We start from the raw sequence: 19,729 nt of genomic DNA, 5'->3' as shown, positions 1-19,729 counted from the left end.
AGCAACGCAGTTACCTTGGTGATGAACAGATAGGAACCCAGTAGCCTAAATTTGGCTCCTCCATCCTCCCTCTTCCCACCTGTTTCCTCCAGATGTCCAAAGCTAGCCCACCTCCTTTTAATTTTTTGTGCAAGTCTCTTTCCCTATGCTACTGACCCATGACCCAAGCACCTTACACTTCCGTTGGAGTCTACTTTACTTCACCTATTTCCTCCCAGTCTGGCTTCTGCCTCCGTCCTGGGTGACTAGTGGGTGTTGGCATTGCCATTCAGATGGGACAACATGGGAGGCGCGGGTGGGAGGATGATGAGCTCAGTTTGAGTCAATTTATTTTTTAATTTATTTTTTATTTAAGTATAGTTGAATGAGTCAATTTAAAATTAAGTCTGTGGCACTCGTGGGACACTGAGGAGGTGGTTGGAGACCTAGGGCTGGAGATAGACATGGGAGTCAAGACACCAACAGGGAAGAGTTCAACTACAGTTCATCTATAGCATAGACCCTTACATAACCGTTAAAAAGAATGAGGTGTAATGACATGAAACACAGGGAAACGTGTTATGACAAATTATAGAGGCAGGATGGGAGTTGAAGGTTAAGAGCACTCAGGAGGCAGATTGCTTTGAGTTCAAAGCCTGGCTCTACCATTTGCTATGACCTTGAACAAATTACTTAACTTCTGCACTTCAGCTTCTCCATCTGCAAAATGAGGGTAAGAAAAATACATATCTCATAAATACCTTTGATGTAAAGATTAAATGAGTTAATCTATATAAAGCACTCAAAAACAATGTCTGGTCCATAGCAAGGATATGTGTTGCTGGGTGAAAAAAAAAGCAAGTCACAGTACAGTGTGGCAATTATAGTATGTATGAAAGCATAACAAAACCAAAAAAAAATCAACAAAAAATAATTTAATTATGTGTATTATTAGAGTATGTATAATTATCTCAATTGTGTAAAAACTAGAGTTTTATATCACAGAAAATTTCTGGATTTATTCAAATATGTTAATGACTAACACTGGTGATTCAGGTGAAGGAAGAAATGGGAACTAAGTTCTAATATAACATTTTGATTCTTTTTTACAAGCATATATGAGCACAGTAGTAATAATACTTTTTAAAAGATAATTTTAGGTAGACTTAGGGCAGAGCTGCAAAAGTAGTATAGTTTTCAATGTCCTTCACCCAGCCTTCCCTTATATTAGCATCTTACATAATAGAACAGAGGCTCTCAACTAGGGGTGATTTTGCTCCCCAAGGGACATTTTGCAATGTTTAAGACATTTTTGATTGTCACAAATGGAGGAAAGGAGATGCTACTCGCATTTAGTGGGTAGAGGCTGAGTATGTTACTGAACATCCTACAATGCACAAAGAATTATCCACCCAAAATGTCAACAGTGCCAAAACTTGAGAAATTCTGCCACAGAATAATGATCAAAACTAAGAAATCAACATTGGTACAATACTATTAACTAAACTAGACTTTAAAAGAATTTCCCCAGTTTTCCCACTAATATCCCTTTTATGTTTCAGGATCTACATTGTCATGTCTCCTTGGTCTCCTCCAATATATGTCAATTTCTAGGTCTTTCCTTGTCTTTCATGCTCTTGATACTTTTGTAGAGTAGAATGTCTCTCATTCTTATGTTTGGTCATGATGGGGTTTGTCTGGTATTTTCTCATGATTAGATTGAGGGTATGCATTGTTGAGAGGGATACCACAGAGATGATATGCCCTTCTCAGTGCATCATACTGGGTGATCAATGATGTTTCAATGTATTACTGATAGTATTAGGGTTTCAACTGCTGCATAACAAATTACCCCGCAATTTAGTGGATTAACATTTGCCATATCAGTTTCCAGTACAGTTTAGCTGGTGTCAGCAAGGGTGTCTGTGGTCTTATCTGAAGGCTTAACTGGATAGGATCTGCTTCCAAGCTCCCTCCTATGGCTGCTAGCACGATTTAGTTGCTAACAGGATACTGGACTGAGGACCACAAGTTCTTCACTGGCTATTGGCTGCAGGTCGGTAAGGCAGCTCACAACCTGGCATCTGGCTTTCATCAATGAGCAAGAGAGCAAGCAAGATAGAAACCAGTCTCTTCACAACCCAATCTCAGAAGTGATATACCATCACCTATGCCATATGCTGTTTGTCAGAAGTTAGATCTACCCTATACTCAAGAGGAGGGGATCACACAAGGGTATGAATACATGAGATCATTAGGGGCCATCTTAGAAGCTGCCTCTCAGTTGTGATGTTTTTGATCACTTGGTTAGGGCAGTATCTGAACTATTTTCCCCTTTGTAATGAATAACTACTTTTGGGAGAGATAGTTTTCAGACTGTGCAAATATCCTACTTCTGCTTAAACTTTTGCCCACCAATTTTAGCATCTATTAGTGCATCTTGCCAACAGCAATTATTACTACGGTGATGCAAGGGTGGGTGACTTCTTATTTCTCTCTTTCCTTCTACAACTAACTGAAATCCTTTTGTAATGAAGAGTTGTCCCTTTCCACTCACTCATTTACATATTCAGTTATTTATTTATATGAGCATGGGCTCAGGACATTTAATTCTTTGGGTTAGAATCCAATACTATTGTTATTTTGTTGCTCAAGTTGTTCCAGATTTGGCCACTGAGAGCTTTTTCACAGGTTGGCCTCTGTGCCCTTTCGACATGCTTCCATCCTTTTTATTTGAGTACTTCTTACCTTCTGGTACACAAATTTTGGGGGTATTTTAAGCAGACAGATAAGGAGGATACTGACCTATAAGAACAGGAAAATACAGGCTCAGCTTGTACTTTCCCTGCCCTAGCTCTGGAATCAATTACTTCTCCTCCCCCCCACCCCCACTCCAAATTACTTCCCCCAGAAGCCCTGGTTCCTTTTATTGGAGAATATTATTTAGAAACCAAGATCTGGCTGCTGGGTGTGCTCACTGATACTGGGGTGTCACGGCTTCTGGTCCCTCTAAGTGGGTAAAGGAAATATATGGATATATGCACATGTCTGTATTTCTACATGTGTCTGTAAACATATTAAACAAAAACCATGAGTCCACATTGATAACTCCCAACTCTAATCCAGCCCCACAGGGTTTATTCTACCCAACCCCTTCCACTGTACCCTCTCCTAGTTTTATTTGTAAATTCTTTCTCCAGCAGCAAGAAACCTGGCTCTAATTATATACAATATATTATCCAACCCTGTGTGTGTATACATGTACAAAACTAGTTTCAGATTTGCTAAATTATACCACTGTGAGGAACCTAGTTACCAACTAAAGTACAGTGTTTGTGTATAATTGTTTTTTCTTTATCCTTACAGTATTAAATCAAATTACTTTTTCAAGGTTATTTAGGTCAGCTCCTTTCTCCCCTAACCCCTTTGGTGGGGTCATGTGATTCATTTGTAATACAGGCAGATTTATTTGACAGCCTGCATTCCATCTTTCTCCCTATGTCCTGGTTGGCAAATGCTGAGTCCTGCATCCACCACTACAGTTCCAGACATAGCAGTTCCATCACCACAAAAATCCCTGCATACTGCCTTTTTATGTAAAAAAAAAAGCAAAAAAAAAAAAGCAAACAAAAATCAATAAAAATACTAATTAAAAAGAATGAAACAGATAATTTATATAGAAAGAAGTAAAGCATAAAAAAGCAAACCGCTGAATGGTATGCAAATATTACAAAATATATAATTATTCCAATTGTATAAAAACTATAGGTTATATTTCAGAAAATTTCTGGATTCACTCAAATGTTAATTATTGCCACTGTCAGTGGGGATATTATAAAAATAAGAAACAATTTTTAACAAAACATTTGGATTTTTTCTACAAGCAGTTATTGGCAGTCTTTTGAAAAATAAAACTGAAGTTTATATAAATGCATTGAGAAAGGCCTGACCTCAGGAGAGAGAATGGGGCCAGGAGTGGGGTCTTACTTTTAGCCTGTACTTTTCTATGCTGATTTGAAAACAAGGACTCACCTTGTCAAGGCTGTCATGAAATTAAAAAAAAAAAAATTGGGGGGGGTTGTTCTTTAAGCAGACAGGTAAGGAGAATACTGACCTATAAGAGCAGGGGTACCAGAAAACAGAGATTTCTAACTTGTCAGGAGGAAGTGGAGTCCTAGGGACAGGAGGGAAGCCAAGGGAGCAGGTAGGGAGGTGGCCAATGGAGACCAAGGTGAGACCATCACCCCAGGCAGCCAGCAGGTCTGCATCCCAAGAAGCTTGGTGTCAAAAGGCAGGCAGAAGCCTGGATGGAGCAGTGAGCTAGACTTGAACATGGTTATATCCTGAGGAGGATCAGCCAAGTCAACACACAGAGAGGGGAGAAGGGATGGAGCAAGGTTCTAGGTGAAACTCTCAAAGCAGCTCCAGAATGTGGCTCTGGGAAAGGACAAGGCCAAGGTTGACCCCAGGATCTGTGGCCAGGGGAACAGAAATGGAGTGTTTGGGGTCCTGTCTACTCAAACCTGAGGGAAGAAGGCAGGAGACAGCTAATAATGCCAGGCATCCTGCTGTTTTAACTCCATTATCTCATCATTATCTCATGGAAATGTGACTGTCATCATGGTTCCCCTTTTTAGAGGAAGAAACTGATGATCAGAGAGGCTGACTCCTCCAAATTCCACTGCTAATGATCAAAATTCAAACCCAGTTGGTCTGACTGTTGAGGCTGGGTTCTTCTTATAGCCTATGCCACACTGTTTCACTCTGTCCATAAGGATTTCATAAGTGCTAAGAACTGTGGCTGCTTAATCATGCTTTATCTCATCTCCACTTTACAACCCACCACTGAAGTAAACAGGGTCGGTTCCAGTTTGGATAAGAAAATGAAGGTTAAGGGAGATTAAGTAACTTGCCCAGGGTCACGGTTGGTGGCAGAGCTGGGATTCCACCCATAGTCTCTCTGAATCTAAACCTGTATTCCTAACTACTACATCTACTGTCCTTACCCAGAGGTTCCTTGGTCCATTAGGATGACAATAATCCCAGGATCTCTTGACCTTCAGAGACACATGGCTAGCCCCAGAGCTCTGGTCTTCCATTCAGGCTCCCAGTCTACTGGCTCCCTCATTGATCCAATCTTGAACTCTTATTGAGCAGCTGGGTACTGAGAATATAGTGATGACCAGATGCCAACCCTCCCCTCAAGAGACAGCCCTCACTCAAAGATGACAACAGTGAATGAAGCAGCCTTGAAGTTTTTATTAACATGAGTTTTCAAAAACAAGCATCCATATTAGTGAGGAGGGCGAGGGTGGGGGAAGAGGGAAGGACAGGGAGAAGGAATTCTGCTCTATTGGTAATAAAGCTCCAGGTTCATCCCATCGTGGATTTCATCTGAAGTACAGGTGTTAAGGAATCCTCGCTGTGGGCTCCATCCCCACCCCTCCCATCTGTCACAGTTGGGTCAGGGTGGTCACATTTTAATTTGGATCATTTTAATTTGAAAAGAATCCAAACTTTTTAAAAGTTCATGTTCCTTTGGCACAACAAACATGCCCGAGTCTCCCTCCACTCTGACCTCCCGTACCCAACTCAAGTGGAGCTCAGTAATAAATACTTTGACTGAAAAGTGTCAAAGTCTTACAAGCCGAGTCAAATCAAAACATTTCACCAACCACCCTCCTCCCCCAACAAAATAATTACATGGCTCCCATTTTCTAAATACTTAGCATGTGCCACATATTAAGTTAAACACATTATGTGCATAATCTCATATAGACTCCAGTATTGAACAAAGAGAATCAAGTCTGGGTATGTAGACCCTTCCTCAAGAAGTCAAAGGATACAGTCCCCCAGAGATACGTGGTCCTTAAAAATCGTGTACCTGCGGGATAAAAACTTTTCAGGAAAAAGCCTAAGGAGGCTCTTCAGCCTGGAGGCAAGCTGAGGAAGTTCTGCCTAAGCAAAGGGCTGGCTGCAGCCCTCCCCTAACCAGAAACTTCTGGCCTGCTTCTGTCCAGCCCCCAGCTCTATCCCTGTACTCACCACTTCTTCAATACGATCTTGTTCCAACGGGTGCCAGTTTGGGCTGCAATCAGCTTCTTAAGGTCCCCGATGGTGTCATCAGTACTGGACGCAGAGGAATTAAGGAAAATGGAAGGGGTAGATAGAACGCGACGAGGACATTTCCAGGAGTGAATGCACTCTGCCAGGACCCCATTCCCGCCCCCACCCCTGCCCCCGGGTTTAACTAAAATCACCCTACAACATGAACTGAGTTGCCTGCCTCATTCATGTCAAGCACCCTCCGGAAGCCACCGCCTCTCGGCCGCCAGTGGATACTTGCACTTAACGCGGACCTTCTTCCCCAGACGGTCGTTGCAAACAACCTCGATCATCCTGGCTGGAGCTACACAGGGCGGGGATAGAGGCAAAAGAATCAGGACTTCAGGGGTCCCTCAGGCCCCAAGGCACCCGGTTATTGAGACTTAATGTTCACGCCCCCCTCAATCCCCCAGATCGGACTCTTCCTGGGCCCCAAGTCCCGTGTCCCAGGACCTCGGACCCCACGGCGACCGCGGACTCCAGGCAGCAGCGCGCCCTACCCGCCGTCCCGGCCCAGTCCCATTTCAGGTAGCCTGAAGGCCGAGCCGAGCCTCTCGCAGGCGGGCGGATCCTCGATGGCCGGGTCCCATCAACTTTCCCCTACTCCGGACCTCTCCACCTGGCCCCCTCACCTCGAATCTCCTGAAACCAGCCGACGCCACACGAAGCTCGCTCGAAGGCAGAGCCCCAGCCAGCGGTGACGCTAAGAACCGGAAGCGGAAGTGCGCAACCGAAAGCTCCTCCCTCCGCCCCTCCCAGTGTCTGTCAACACCCCGCGGAGTTCGCAGCCCCGGGCCGGATGTGGGCTTGCGGTTCCCAGGAGCAGCTTTGGGGTCCCGAGCCTGAGTAGAGGGACACATGTGGACGGAGCGTGGAGCCGAATGAGGGTCCCGGCGGAGGGGGGGGGCGTGGAGAGTCAGAGGTCATGAACCGGCGCCCAGCCGTTTGGATGCAGTTAGTTGAAGGCTTTTCGCTGTGCTGAGACGCCGTCTGGTGTGGCATCTCGGGGGGCGGGAATTACCTCTCGTTCCTGAGCCTGACGGAGCCTTTAACTGCAGCTTTAGGGCTTTGGGGAGCCTGGGTCAAGTCCTGCGGGCATCCCGTCCGCCCCCCTGCCTTCATTCAGGGCTGGGCCTCGGAAGCGTTTTGCTCACCCCTCCCCTCTTCTTATCTCGCCTGCCCCCAGGGACATCTTGGGTGCAGACTTCAGTCGATAAGTGAAGGAGCCTCCTGATCCTGGCCTGGATACCAGCACTTACCAGAATGGAGTTCACGTTGCACGCCTACCTGCAACACTGACGAGGAAGCCGGAAACTGCACAACTGCAAAATATCTCAGGTCTGTATCTTCAAGGAAGGTCGCTCCCGCCCTACAGGGGGCACTGTGTAGCAGTTCCCAACCTTGCCTTTCAGCGCCAAAGCAGCCCCTGAACTGGTCTGGTTCCCCAGAGCTGGTGGGACAGAGAACACCCCTCCCTAAGTCCAACCTGCCAATGGAACTGACTCTTGAACTGTTCCTTCTCAGCAGACAGGATTCTCCTAGTTTGGTGAGCCTAAAAGGATTCACTCTGAAAAGGGGCCACCACTTCTTTTTTTTTTTTTTTTTTTTTTGGCTGCGTTGGGTCTTCGTTGCTGCGCGTGGGCTTTCTCTAGTTGCCCCGAGCAGGGGCAACTCTTCATTGCGGTGCGTGGGCTCCTCATTGTGGTGGCTTCTCTTGTTGCGGAGCACGGGGGCTCTAGGTGCGCGGGCTTCAGTAGTTGTGGCACATGGGCTCAGTAGTTGTGGCGCACAGGCTTAGCTGCTCCGCGGCGTGTGGGATCTTCCCGGACCAGGGCTCGAACCCGTGTCCCCTGCATTGGCAGGCGGATTCTCAACCACTGCGCCACCAGGGAAGCCGCGGGGCTACCACTTCTGATTCACCCAATCCACCTTCTCAAACTAGGATATGAGATTAGGTGGAAGACATGAGATGCTTTCCTGGGGAAAGGGAGGGTGCTCTGTGACCCTGTTGGGGCCGTCCTGCCTTAGGGAACTGGCCCAAGGAGTCCCACCTCAAACACTAGACTCAGGGGCCTTCCTGCCTCAGGACTTTGATCCGTTATTTCTCCGACCCCTGCAGAATCCCTCTGAGTGGGCTTGAGAGGGCAGGGAATCTGAATGGAAAGCTTATTCAGATTGGAGACACAGGCTTTGGATCCAGACAGATGAGTCAGAACCCCTTAATATTAAGCTGTGTGATCACAACTCTTCCCCTCTCTGATTCTCATCTAACTCATCTATGAATGGGGAGAGCAATCCCCACCCTAGGATTGTAGTAAGAATCGGTCTTGGACCAGCCCCTGACAGTCCTCTTGCAGAAGAACAGATGGGGCAAGAGAGGGAGATGGGAAGGTCAAGGGTGAGCTTGAGGGGACTAATGTGCCCGAGGAAGTTTGGAAGGAGCACATCTTTGCATTCACATAGAAATACTAGGACACACCAGATGTTGATGGTGTTTACCACTAGACGGTGGAATTGCTGTGTCTCATGTTCCTCTTTTTGGTGCTTTTGGTGTTTTCCCAGATTACCTGCAGTGAACATATGTTACTTTTGTAATCAGAAGAAAAAGTAAATGTTATTTTTTTAAAACAAGAAGTTCTATTTTTTCAATGTTTGATTCAAAGATAACTAGGGAATTCCGTGGTGGTCCAGTGGTTAGGACTCTGCGCTTTCACTGCTGAGGGCCCGGGTTCAGTCCGTGCCCAGGGAACTAAGATCCCAGAAGCTGTGTGGTGCAGCCAAAAAAAACCCCCCAAATTTTAAAAAAAATTTTTAAAAAGGGGGAGCTAAGGCACAGGATGGTGATGCTGAGTTATGGGCTGGGGGGGATTGGAAAGGGGTGAGGAGTGCTGCTGAAAGGGGAGGAATATAAAGTCTGGGATTGTTGGGGACTTGGGCTCCATGGGCAGTAGTGGGGATCTAGTGGGGGGCTGCCAGCTCCAACTGGGCTAAGGCATCCTGAGGAAGTGGAGGGGATGGGCAATGGGAAGTCCCAGGACTAGGCTGCCACTGCTGCATGGACTGTTTCCTCCAGAGTCAGGTGGGAGGGGGAAAGGCCTCAGGAGATAGGACACCTCACCTTAGAGACCTCTCTCCACATCCTGGTAAATATCATTCGGTGCTTCCCATGAAGGGACTCAGTGCCTGCCCATTGAGGGGCCAGGACAGCCCCATCCTCCCGTCTAGGCAGCCGAAGGACCTGCTGTCAGAGCTGCTCTTGTGAGGAGGTAGGTGCTTCCCAGGAGGGAGAGTTCTGGGTCCGAAATCAAGGAGCAAGCTGGGCAGGGCCCCTCTGCCCCTTATCACCTAAGTTTCTGACCCAGAGGAAGGAGCTTATACTTGGGGATTCCCATCCCTCCACTCCTGTATGCTTGATGGGGAGGAGATGGTTCTTAGGAAACCCCTGTAACCGAGCTGGGGTCAGGGACACCTGCGTTCCGCTGAACTTAAAGGTTCACCAGAGGGGAAATAATCTTAGAGGTGGAGAGAGTTGCTCAGGAGGTCCCTTCCCCCAACATCTCAGCCTGTCAGCAGGCCTTGGAGATGCAGCAGTGTCCAAGGCCGACCTGCCACCCCAGAATTCAGTCTGATACAGGAGGAAGACAAGTAAAGAAGAAGACAAGTGAAGAGGTCCTTGCAATACAGTGTGACACAGGTGCTGTGAAGGGGAAGCCCAAGGCGCTGGGAGCAGAGGAGTCATTGCCCCTGCATGCTGGCCTGGGCTTTGCAGAGGGAACCGGAGAGCACTGTGGTAGAAGCCCACGCTCTGGCATCAGAAAAATCTGGGCTTGTGGGCCTGGCAAGCGACTTGACCTCTGTGTGATTCTTGTGGTCTTTTCTTCCACAGTCGTAAAATGGTTGCCAGAGCATGAAGCATTTTTTTCTGTACTCTTGTCTGAGGAAAAATATCAAAGGGGTTGGATTTAGTAATAAACATTTGGAACTTTCTTGCACATGGTAAAAATTCAAGCAGTACAAAAGTATTACATACGGCAGCATATTTTAAGTTGTGTCAAAGGGCAGAAATGAATGACTTAGTTTTCATACAGGCCTTTATATATAAAATGAAACAGAATAAATATATATATATATCCAATGAGATCAAACTATACACTGTTCTCTACACCTTTTGCTTTTTTTTTTTTTTTTTTTTACACCTTTTGCTTTTAAAAGACAACAATATCCTAGCGATTGTTCCAAACAGCACAGAAAGACCTACCTCATTCTTTCTGACAATTTTGAGATCCTAGAAGTGGAATTATTGGGCCCTACAGGGGCTGCAATCTGATATTGCCAAACTGTCTTTAAAGATTTTGCATCAATTCTTCCCCATCTGCAGTGGTTGAGAAGGTCTATTTCCTCACACCAAGGCTAGTGTGGGTATTTTCTGGCTTCCTCATCTTAATCTGATAGGTGAATACCACAGTGTTTTACTTTTTATTTATTTATGGATAAGTGAAAGCATACAGATTTTTAAGCTTTATTCAGATATAGTTGATATACAAAATTGCACACATTTAACATATACATCTTAATGAGTTTGCTTTTTTTTGGGGGGGGAGCCGGTCTGCCCATCATGCGGGATCTTAATTCCCCCACCAGGGAACGAAGCTGCACCCCCTGCAATGGAAGCACAGAGTCTTAACCACTGGACCGCCAGGGAAGTCCCAGTTTGCATTTCTTTTTAAAACAGTTTTCAACGTCTCCAATTTCTTCTGTGTGTGTGTATTAAAAACATGTATTGCCAGGGAATTTCCTGGCGGTCCAGTGGTTAGGACTTGGTGCTTTCACTGCCCGGGTTCAATCTCTGGCCGAGGAACTAAGATCCTGCAAGCCGCACAGCGTGGCAAAAACAAAACAAAACAAAACAAAACCAAAAAAAAAAAACAACCCAAAACCATGTATTGCCATTATAGGCTCTTGGGAGTGTGATTTGGCAAAACCTATTCAGAATTAAACTTCACATGTCCTTTGACCCATCAACCCAACTCCTGGTTATTTATCCTATAGAAATAAACACATAGGAGGTACATATTACATATGTATGTGTGTGTGTATATATATATATATATATATATATATATACACACACACACACATATGCATGTACTTACATATATAAAGAGAATGTTTAGCGCCGATAATTGCGGTGATAGAACTGGAAGCAACGTGAATACTCATCAATACGGGAATGTTTGAATAAATTTCACTGCCCTTATGAATTGCAACTTTAAAAGTGAGTGATATATTTAGAAAAAAAAAGTGATATATATCTGGAGGGAGTGTCAATTCAGGCCCTGTGGAGAACAATTTGGCGCCATCAATAAAAGCGAAAAATTCAACACATCTTTTAACAAGCTATTTCACTTCTACATATTTATTCTCGAACTCTCCGCGTTGTCCTCGGCTCTTGGTTCCGCCCTCAATCCCACCCTTTAGGGCTCGTGACCGCCCCAGCCACGGTTTCCCGGCTTGGTCCAAGCCCCCCACCCCCCAGTCTCGTTCCCGCTCTTAACCCCGCCCCCGGGCCTCGTCACCAATCTAGCCACGCCTTCCGGGCGTGGTCCTAGTTCCCCAGGCACGCCCCCGAGTCTCTTTCCCTCCCTTAACCCCGCCCCCCTGGTCTCGTCGTCGCCCTAGCCACGCCTTCCGGGCTTGGTCCTAGTCCCTACCCGCACCCTCGGTGCCGCGTTCAGATCCCGAGCTGGTCTGGCTCCGGGGCCCAACCACGTCCACGCAAGAGGAAAGCCAGAATTCTGCAGGCTACCGGAAGCCACGACCACCTCCCTGCCGGCACCCTCACTTCACACCGTCTCAGGGGCTTCCAAGGCGAGTCACCGAGCCCCTTTCGCCGGAAGCGGAAGTGCGTGTCGGCGGGATCATGGCGACTTTTGCGGACTTGCCGGACTCTGTCCTGTTGGAGATCTTCTCTTACCTCCCGGTTCGGGACAGGATCCGCATCTCCAGGTGCGGCCCCGCCCCGCGCGAGGGAAGGGCCGGGCGGGGGGGTGCACCAGGAGATGGACATCTGTTCCCCGCGGGGCCGGGACGTTCTAACGGCGGGTCCCCTTCCCCAGGGTCTGTCACCGCTGGAAGAGGCTGGTGGACGACCGGTGGCTGTGGAGACATGTCGACCTGACGCTCTACACGGTATGCGGGGCTGGCCGGGCAGGTCTGGGCCAAGGTCGGGTTGGCCCGACCTCGAGGACCACGCCTCCAACCCTGTGTTTCGAGCGAGGCTGTCCCGGGTGCATCCCGGCCGCGTCAATTATTTGCTCCACTGTGACCTCCAGGCCTCAGTTTCCCCACGTCCAGAATGGGTGTTACCAAAGTCGTACAGGGAAGGGGCTTATTGATGAGTTTTCATGGAGAAATCATTTTCCATAGTCAACTTATTTCCAGAATTAATCTCCTGAGTGGTGCAGGCAAACCATTTCCACTTTCTCCCATTTGCATTTTATTTTTTTCTTTTTATTATGAACTATTTCAAATATATGAAGAAATGTACAGAGGATAATATCTGAAACTGTGTACTCACCACCTAGATTTAACCTTTTTTTAACCTTTGGCCTTATTTACTGCTGATCTTGTGAAACACACATACAAATGTTTATATATACACATATGCATACAACATTTTTAGGCATATTTCTTGCACTTTTGAAACCCTCCTCAGAGGTAACCACTATCATAAAGTGGATTTGTATCCCTTCGCGTTTTTATTTACTTCTTATGTGTGTGCCCGTAAGCAACACACAGTATTGTTAACGTATTTCTAAAATTTAGATAATGCTGCTCTACTCTTTAGATAGTTAAATGCTGTTTTACTTATATAAACAGCTTTATTCACACATCGCTTTTGAGATTTATTCTAATCAGCACTTGTAAATCTAATTCATTCCTTTTAACTGCTGCTAAATGAATATACCACAATTTGTTTATCTATTTTGCTGTTGACAGATGGTTAGGTTATTTCCAACTTTCTACTGTTGTGAACAGCTTTATAAGACTTTACTGTGCATATGAATCACCAATGGGGATCTTGTTAAAATGCAGATTCTGATCCAGTGGCCTGGAGTGGGGGCCCCAGATTCCAAATTTCTAACAACTTTCAAGGTGTTACTAATGCGTTGGTTCTTGTTCCACAAGAATGTCCTTGTGTCTGTCTTCTTGCATCCAGGTACCAGTTACTCTGAAACCTAGAAGTACAATTTCTGAGAGGTAGGATCCGTTGTGTTTTCTCACTTTCAGTTCTTCATCTGCAGTTCCAAAATCAGAAAGCGAGAAAAGTGAAAAGGTTTTTTGTAAGCTTGGCACAAATTCATTTGGTGGCAACACCTGATGTGAGCTGGTGTGAGGCTATTAATGTCCTTTTCCTTATCCCACTTGGAATAAAAGTTATGTTATACTGAAAAATATTAATCTGATAACAAGATGCTGCCCTTGACCCTTCTGATGGTATTATATATGGTATTTGTACCACATTAATTCTGAATTCTGAAACCCGTCTGTCTCCAGGAGTTTTGGATAAGTAATTGTGGCCTTGTATAGAAATTATTTTTATTGAAATCACCTTTAAAAATGGTTATTTTGGGGCTTCCCTGGTGGCGCAGTGGTTGAGAGTCTGCCTGCCGATGCAGGGGACATGGGTTCGTGCCCCGGTCCGGGAAGATCCCACATGCTGCGGAGCGGCTGGGCCCGTGAGCCATGGCCGCTGAGCCTGCGCGTCTGGAGCCTGTGCTCCGCAATGGGAGAGGCCACAGCAGTGAGAGGCCCGCGTAACGCAAAAAAAAAAAAAAAAAAAAGGTTATTTTTTCTGTACTAAAAAACTAATACACTACATAATAATGTAGTTCTTAGTTATTTTTTCTGCCATTTTATTATGAGAAATTTCAAACATATATAAAAGTTGAAAGAATAGTACAGAGAACACGAAGTTGCCCACTATTAGTATTTAACTACATTTGTTTTATCCCCTGTTGACCGATCCATCCATCCCTCTTTCCATCCATCAATCCATTTTATTTTTTAAATGCACTTCAAAATAAGTTGCAGACAAGAGTCCACTTCATCACTAAATACTTTAGCATATGTAATAGAGATTAACTAGAACATTTGTTTTGCGTTTCTCTTTTTGAGGTTTAATTTTTAAAAATCACACAAGTCATGAATAATTCTTGTAAAAATGTTGAAGTAGTATAACTATGTCTGGTGATGGATGTTAACTAGACTTATTGTGGTGATCATTTCACAAGATATACAAATATCGAACCATTGTGTGTACACCTGAAACTAATATAATATGTCAATTATATCTAAATTAAAACAAAAAACCATTGAAGTATTGCCACAGATGAAGCTAAGAGCCTTTGACAGTCATCCCCTGGTATCTTCAACCCTCTCCCAGAGTAACCACTATTATAAGTGTGGAATATTTCCTTCTATCCCATCTTCTATGCATTTATACCCTTGGCCCTGTATAAGGGAAGGAAAGTACAGTGGTTACAAGAGCAAGATTGGCCTTTGGAGTCAGGCTGTGTTGAATCATAGCTGTACTCTTGCAACAAGATTCTGGCCACTGCATTTTTCCAGAGGTACCTACTACACAACCAAGTACTGTGTGAGCTTTCTAGTTCAATGCTCATCACTGCACCTGGCAAACAGTAGGTACTCAATACAAGTTAGCCATTATGGTTGGAATAATTGTACCCATATAAAATATATAGTATTGTTTCTTGTTTCTTTAACCTTTGAAGTATCATTTTGCCACTCTTTCCTGCATGTTTTGAGGAGTTACCAGGGTTCATATCTCTGGATCTACTTTGTTCTTAGTTACTACCTACATGGCTGTTATCTTATCAGTGGACATTTGGTTTTTGCTGTTAGAACCACGATCTCAGAAACCAATGTTTCTGTAGGGTAAATTCCACAAAAGAGGTCTTACTAGGTCAGGCAGTATGTGCATTTAAACAAGCTGAAAAATTAGTTTTAAAAAAATAATATGGGGGGCGGTGCAGAAAAGATATACACAGGATTCAAAAGGTACAAAATAATAAAAATTGGAAAGTAAGGTCTCCCTACTTCTGTCACCCAGGTCACCTTGTTCTTTCCCAGAGAAGCAGCAGATGCTCCCCCACCCCTTTTTTTTTTGTGGGATCTTAGTTCCCTGACCAGAGATCAAACCCGGGCCCTCGGCAGTGAAAGTGCAGAGTCCTAACCACTGGACCGCCAGGGAATTCCTGCTCCCATATTCTTAAAAACAAAACAGGTGCCAGTGGGTGTCCACATTTTACATTTCAGTAAAAACCACCAGATCGCATTCCAAAGTAGCCAGACCAAGTCCCACCAGCAGGACCTGAGAACTGCTTCTCCACATCCTGGCCAGTGTTTGATATTATGAAACTTAAAGGATTTTCTCATTTTGTCCTTTTACAAGTAAAAGGGATTCAACCTCCGGCTTCGTGGCCGTTTAAAATTTTGCCAACGGTCGCTTCTACTTTTGTGAGATACCTTTTAGTGGGCAATATTTCTAGTGAGTCCCTTTCCCTCGGCCCAAACTTGCAGGTCCAGATCTTATCAGGAAGATTTGATTCCTCTGTCAAGAGTAGTCAACAGGGGGGAGGGATAGATTAGGAGTTTGGGATTAAAATATACACACTACTGTATATAAAATAGATAACCAACAAGGACCTACTGTATAGCACAGGGAACTATACTAAATATCTTGTAATAACCTAAAATGGAAGACAGTGTAAAAAAAGAATATATATATATTCTGAATCTGAATCACTTTGCTGTACGCTGAAACTAACACAAGATAGTAAATCAACTATATTTCAATAAAAAATTTTAAAAAAGAATTTAGGAATAAAAGGATTAGGGATACCAAGAACCCAACAGAAAAGGTGTAACTGAGAGGTAGCAAAATATCCTCTTGCCTGGTCATGGATTTTGCTAATAAAAAAGTCATATTTACAAAAAAAAAAGTCGTCAATAGATTTTATGGTATGCAATTTCTTTTAAATTTTATTTATTTATTTTTGGTTGCGTTGGGTCTTCGTTGTAGTTGTGGAGAGTGGGGGCTACCCTTGGTTGCGGTGCGTGGGCTTCTCATTGCGGTGGCTTATCTTGTTGCAGAGCACGGGCTCTAGGCACGCAGGCTTCAGTAGTTGTGGCATGCAGGCTCAGTGTGGCTTGTGGGCTCTAGAGTGTAGGCTTAGTAGCTGTGGTGCACAGGCGTAGTTGCTCTGCCGCATGTGGGATCTTCCCGGGCCAGGGCTCGAACCCTTGTCCCCTGCACTGGCAGGCGGATTCTTAACCACTGCACCACCAGAGAAGTCCCTACAATTTCTTTTTTCTGTCCTTTTTTTTTTTAAACCTAAAATGTACATATAATGAAATGCACAGGGTACCAGTTATGGTTTGTTTGTTTGTTTGTTTTCTACTAAGTCTAACTTCCCAGGGTTAATTTTTGCAGCTTTCACTATTACCGAGCTGTGATTTTTATTTTTTTCTTTTAACCTAGATCTAATTTACCCTGGGCAGTTTTAGCCTTTTTCAGCTTTATTTTGTATTGCTTATTTCTATGAGGAGGTAGTCATTAAGAAAGGGATAAAAATATTGCCAGGTGGATTCACTTTCTTGCTTACTGCAGAAGATAACGAGAATCCACTCTCTTGCTAGAGACAGATCTGTTATGGTCTCTTATCGCCATTGCTTTTGTTCCAACCTAGAGGTCAAAACAGATTAAATCATCCTGTTGCTCCTGGGGAGGTATCTGGTTGCGTGAGGCTGGTGAGGGAAGGACAGAATTCCCAGGGAACATCAGAGCCCCAGCTGGGGACTGCCTGTCTCCAGGCAGGTGGGGGCCTTGGAAGATGCCCCACATCTCTCCCCCAGTCACAGCCCCCCCGCACCCCGTTTCTGGTTCTTACAGATGCGGCCGAAAGTCATGTGGCACCTCCTTCGCCGGTACATGGCATCCCGGCTCCATTCCCTGCGGATGGGCGGCTACCTGTTCTCGGGCTCCCAGGCTCCCCAGCTGTCCCCCGCCCTGATGAGGGCCCTGGGCCAGAAGTGCCCCAACCTCAAGCGCCTCTGCCTGCACGTGGCCAACCTGAGCATGGTGCCCATCACCAGCCTCCCCTGCACCCTGAGGACCCTGGAGCTGCACAGCTGTGAGATCTCCATGGCCTGGCTCCTCAAAGAGCAGGACCCCACCGTGCTGCCCCTGCTCGAGTGCATCGTGCTGGACCGCGTCCCCGCCTTCCGTGACGAGCACCTGCAGGGCCTGACGCGCTTCCGCGCACTGCGCTCGCTGGTGCTGGGCGGCACCTACCGGGTGACCGAGACCGGGCTGGATATGGGCCTGCAGGAGCTGAGCTACCTGCAGAGGCTGGAGGTGCTGGGCTGCACCCTCTCGGCCGACAGCACTCTCCTGGCCATCAGCCGCCACCTCCGAGATGTGCGGAAGATCCGGCTGACCGTGCGGGGCCTCTCGGCCCCTGGCCTGTCGGTCCTGGAGGGCATGCCGGCCCTGGAGAGTCTGTGCCTGCTGGGGCCGCTCATCACCCCAGAAATGCCTTCCCCGCATGAAATCCTCTCCTCCTGCCTCACCATGCCCAAGCTCAGGGTCCTTGAGCTGCAGGGGCTGGGCTGGGAGGGTCAGGAGGCGGAGAGGATCCTGTCTAAGGGGCTACCCCACTGTATGGTCATTGTCAGGGCCTGCCCCAAAGAGTCCATGGACTGGTGGATGTGACTGCACCAGCCGACCCTGAGACCCCTCTCAGCTTTTATTAATGAGTCCCAGACCCTCTGAGCAGCACCTTACCGTGGGCAGGTAATCCGGCTGGAGAGGTATGAAGGCCACAGGTAGAGAGAACCCAAGCCTTGACTCCTTCAGATCACTGGAATCACGGTTTGCCAGCTGTCTGGCCTCTGTGACATCAGCCAGCCTCTCGGAGGCCCTGTCCTCACCTCCAGAAATGAGGAAGACCATAGCTACCTCTCGGTTATGTTGCAAAGCCTTACTCTTTACCAGCCCTGAGGCCCGAGAAGGTCCTGGATGAAGAGCCATTCTCAGGAACAGGACAGATGTGGAAGGGTGGGTTAGGAGTTAGGGAGACCTGAGGGGTCAAGGCCCCTTAGGAAGCCTGGAAGGGCTGTCAACACATGTGCACCAGCACACTGACACATCATTGACATGCTGACACAGCACCGACACGCCGACACACCACTGATAGTCCTACATGCGTGCAGGAGACACGGAGAGTAGGGCAGATACAACTCATGCTTTGATGATCGAAATGTTAATAAAGGTTCTAAGTTGTCCTTTCAGTATTTTGTATTCTGTATTTTCCAAGTTTTCTGCAATATATATTATTTTGCTATTAAAGAAAAATAATCATATTTTTCAAAAAAGCATTTGGTTTATTCATTCAACAAATGTGTGTTCAGCCTCCGCTCTTTTGCAAGCATGGTTCTAGGCATTGGGACCACAGCAGTGAACAAAACAGACAAGGAAGAAGGCAGGATGATAAAGGTGAACACATGCATGGAACAGTTTCAGAGACTCTGAGACAATAAACCAGGGCCACATGATGGAGGCACACGTGTTTGGCTGAGTGGGCACGGTGGGCCTCTCTGAGCCGAGAGCTGAGAGGTGAGGAACCAGCCCCGGGAAGCGGTGGGGAAGACAGAAAAGGCAAAGACTTGAGATGGGAGTGAGCTTGGCAATTTCCAGGGATGGGAAGAAGGTCCAAGTGGCCGAGGGAACAAGGAGTGAGCAATCAAAAGTGAAGTCAGAGAGATGATGGGGAGAGGTTAGAAGGGCCTCACAGGTGGCTCTGGTTTTAGGGGTTCAAAAGGTAGCAACTCCTTTTCCTGCCCTTTGAGTCTGAACCACTTGAAAGATGCAGGTGGCGGACTGATCGTGATCCTAAGTGCTCACCCATGAAATGAGCGTTACGTTTTTTTTTTTGAAGTATAGTTGATTTACAATGTTGTGTTAATTTCTGCTGTACAGCAAAGTGACTCGTGACTCAGTTACACATACGTATATGTATATACATTTTTTTTTTTTTTTTGGCCACACTGCATGGCATGTGGGATCTTAGTTCCCCAGCCAGGGATCAAACCCGTGCCCCTGCAGTGGAAGCGTGGAGTCTCAACCACTGGACCTCCAGGGAAGTCCCTGTCATCTGTTTTAAAATGTGCCTGGACAATAGTGCAGCTTTGGGGCAGGGTCCTGGTACCCCCGCTCAAGGGATATACATAATATCTTCAAGCTGTTTTGCAGATACTGAAACCTCCACCAGGTGGGAGAAGTTAATGGTATGGTGCCCACAAGCATTTAGACCCCAGACCGGTTAGAACCAGAAGGTTAATGATGCTGACTCCCACTTACCTCACCACCAACAAATCACAAGAATGTCCATGAGGGACTACCCTGGTGGCACAGTGGTTGGGGGTCTACCTGCCAATGCAGGGGACGTGGGTTTGAGCCCTGGTCTGGGGGGATCCCACATGCCGTGGAGCGGCTGGGCCTGTGCACCACGGCTGCTGAGCCCATGCACCTGGAGCCTATGCTCTGCGACGGGAGAGGGCA

General features: G+C 46.3%; 2 protein-coding genes across 4 annotated transcripts; one reads left to right on the top strand and one right to left on the bottom strand.

The window, feature by feature from the left end:
* Positions 1 to 5,218: 5,218 nt before the first annotated feature.
* Positions 5,219 to 7,436, bottom strand: UBL5 (ubiquitin like 5). Of its 2 annotated transcripts, none has more exons than XM_082622776.1 (5): positions 7,344 to 7,436; positions 6,322 to 6,388; positions 6,025 to 6,108; positions 5,826 to 5,863; positions 5,219 to 5,373 (listed from the first exon to the last, which is right to left on the bottom strand). In XM_082622776.1, the coding sequence occupies exons 2-5, from the start codon at positions 6,375 to 6,377 to the stop codon at positions 5,330 to 5,332; spliced, it is 222 nt and encodes a 73-aa protein (XP_082478902.1). In that variant the 5' UTR covers positions 6,378 to 6,388; positions 7,344 to 7,436; the 3' UTR covers positions 5,219 to 5,329. The 2 variants fall into 2 exon arrangements, with proteins under 2 accessions (XP_082478902.1, XP_082478901.1); XM_082622775.1 differs by lacking the exon at positions 7,344 to 7,436 and adding an exon at positions 6,717 to 6,810.
* A 4,355-nt stretch (positions 7,437 to 11,791) lies between these two features.
* On the top strand, positions 11,792 to 18,543 carry FBXL12 (F-box and leucine rich repeat protein 12). 2 transcript variants are annotated; one of them, XM_082622116.1, is made up of 3 exons: positions 11,792 to 12,090; positions 12,201 to 12,273; positions 17,060 to 18,543. In XM_082622116.1, exons 1-3 carry the CDS (start codon positions 12,005 to 12,007, stop codon positions 17,879 to 17,881), a joined length of 981 nt encoding a protein of 326 aa, XP_082478242.1. In that variant the 5' UTR covers positions 11,792 to 12,004; the 3' UTR covers positions 17,882 to 18,543. The 2 variants fall into 2 exon arrangements, with proteins under 2 accessions (XP_082478242.1, XP_082478241.1); XM_082622115.1 differs by lacking the exon at positions 11,792 to 12,090 and adding an exon at positions 13,304 to 13,344 and having other exon boundaries at positions 12,242 to 12,273.
* Positions 18,544 to 19,729: the final 1,186 nt, after the last annotated feature.

This window comes from Mesoplodon mirus, assembly GCF_964341445.2.
Source record: "Mesoplodon mirus genome assembly, chromosome: 5".
NCBI lineage: Eukaryota > Metazoa > Chordata > Mammalia > Artiodactyla > Ziphiidae > Mesoplodon > Mesoplodon mirus.
This window is presented reverse-complemented; position numbering and strand designations above follow the sequence as displayed.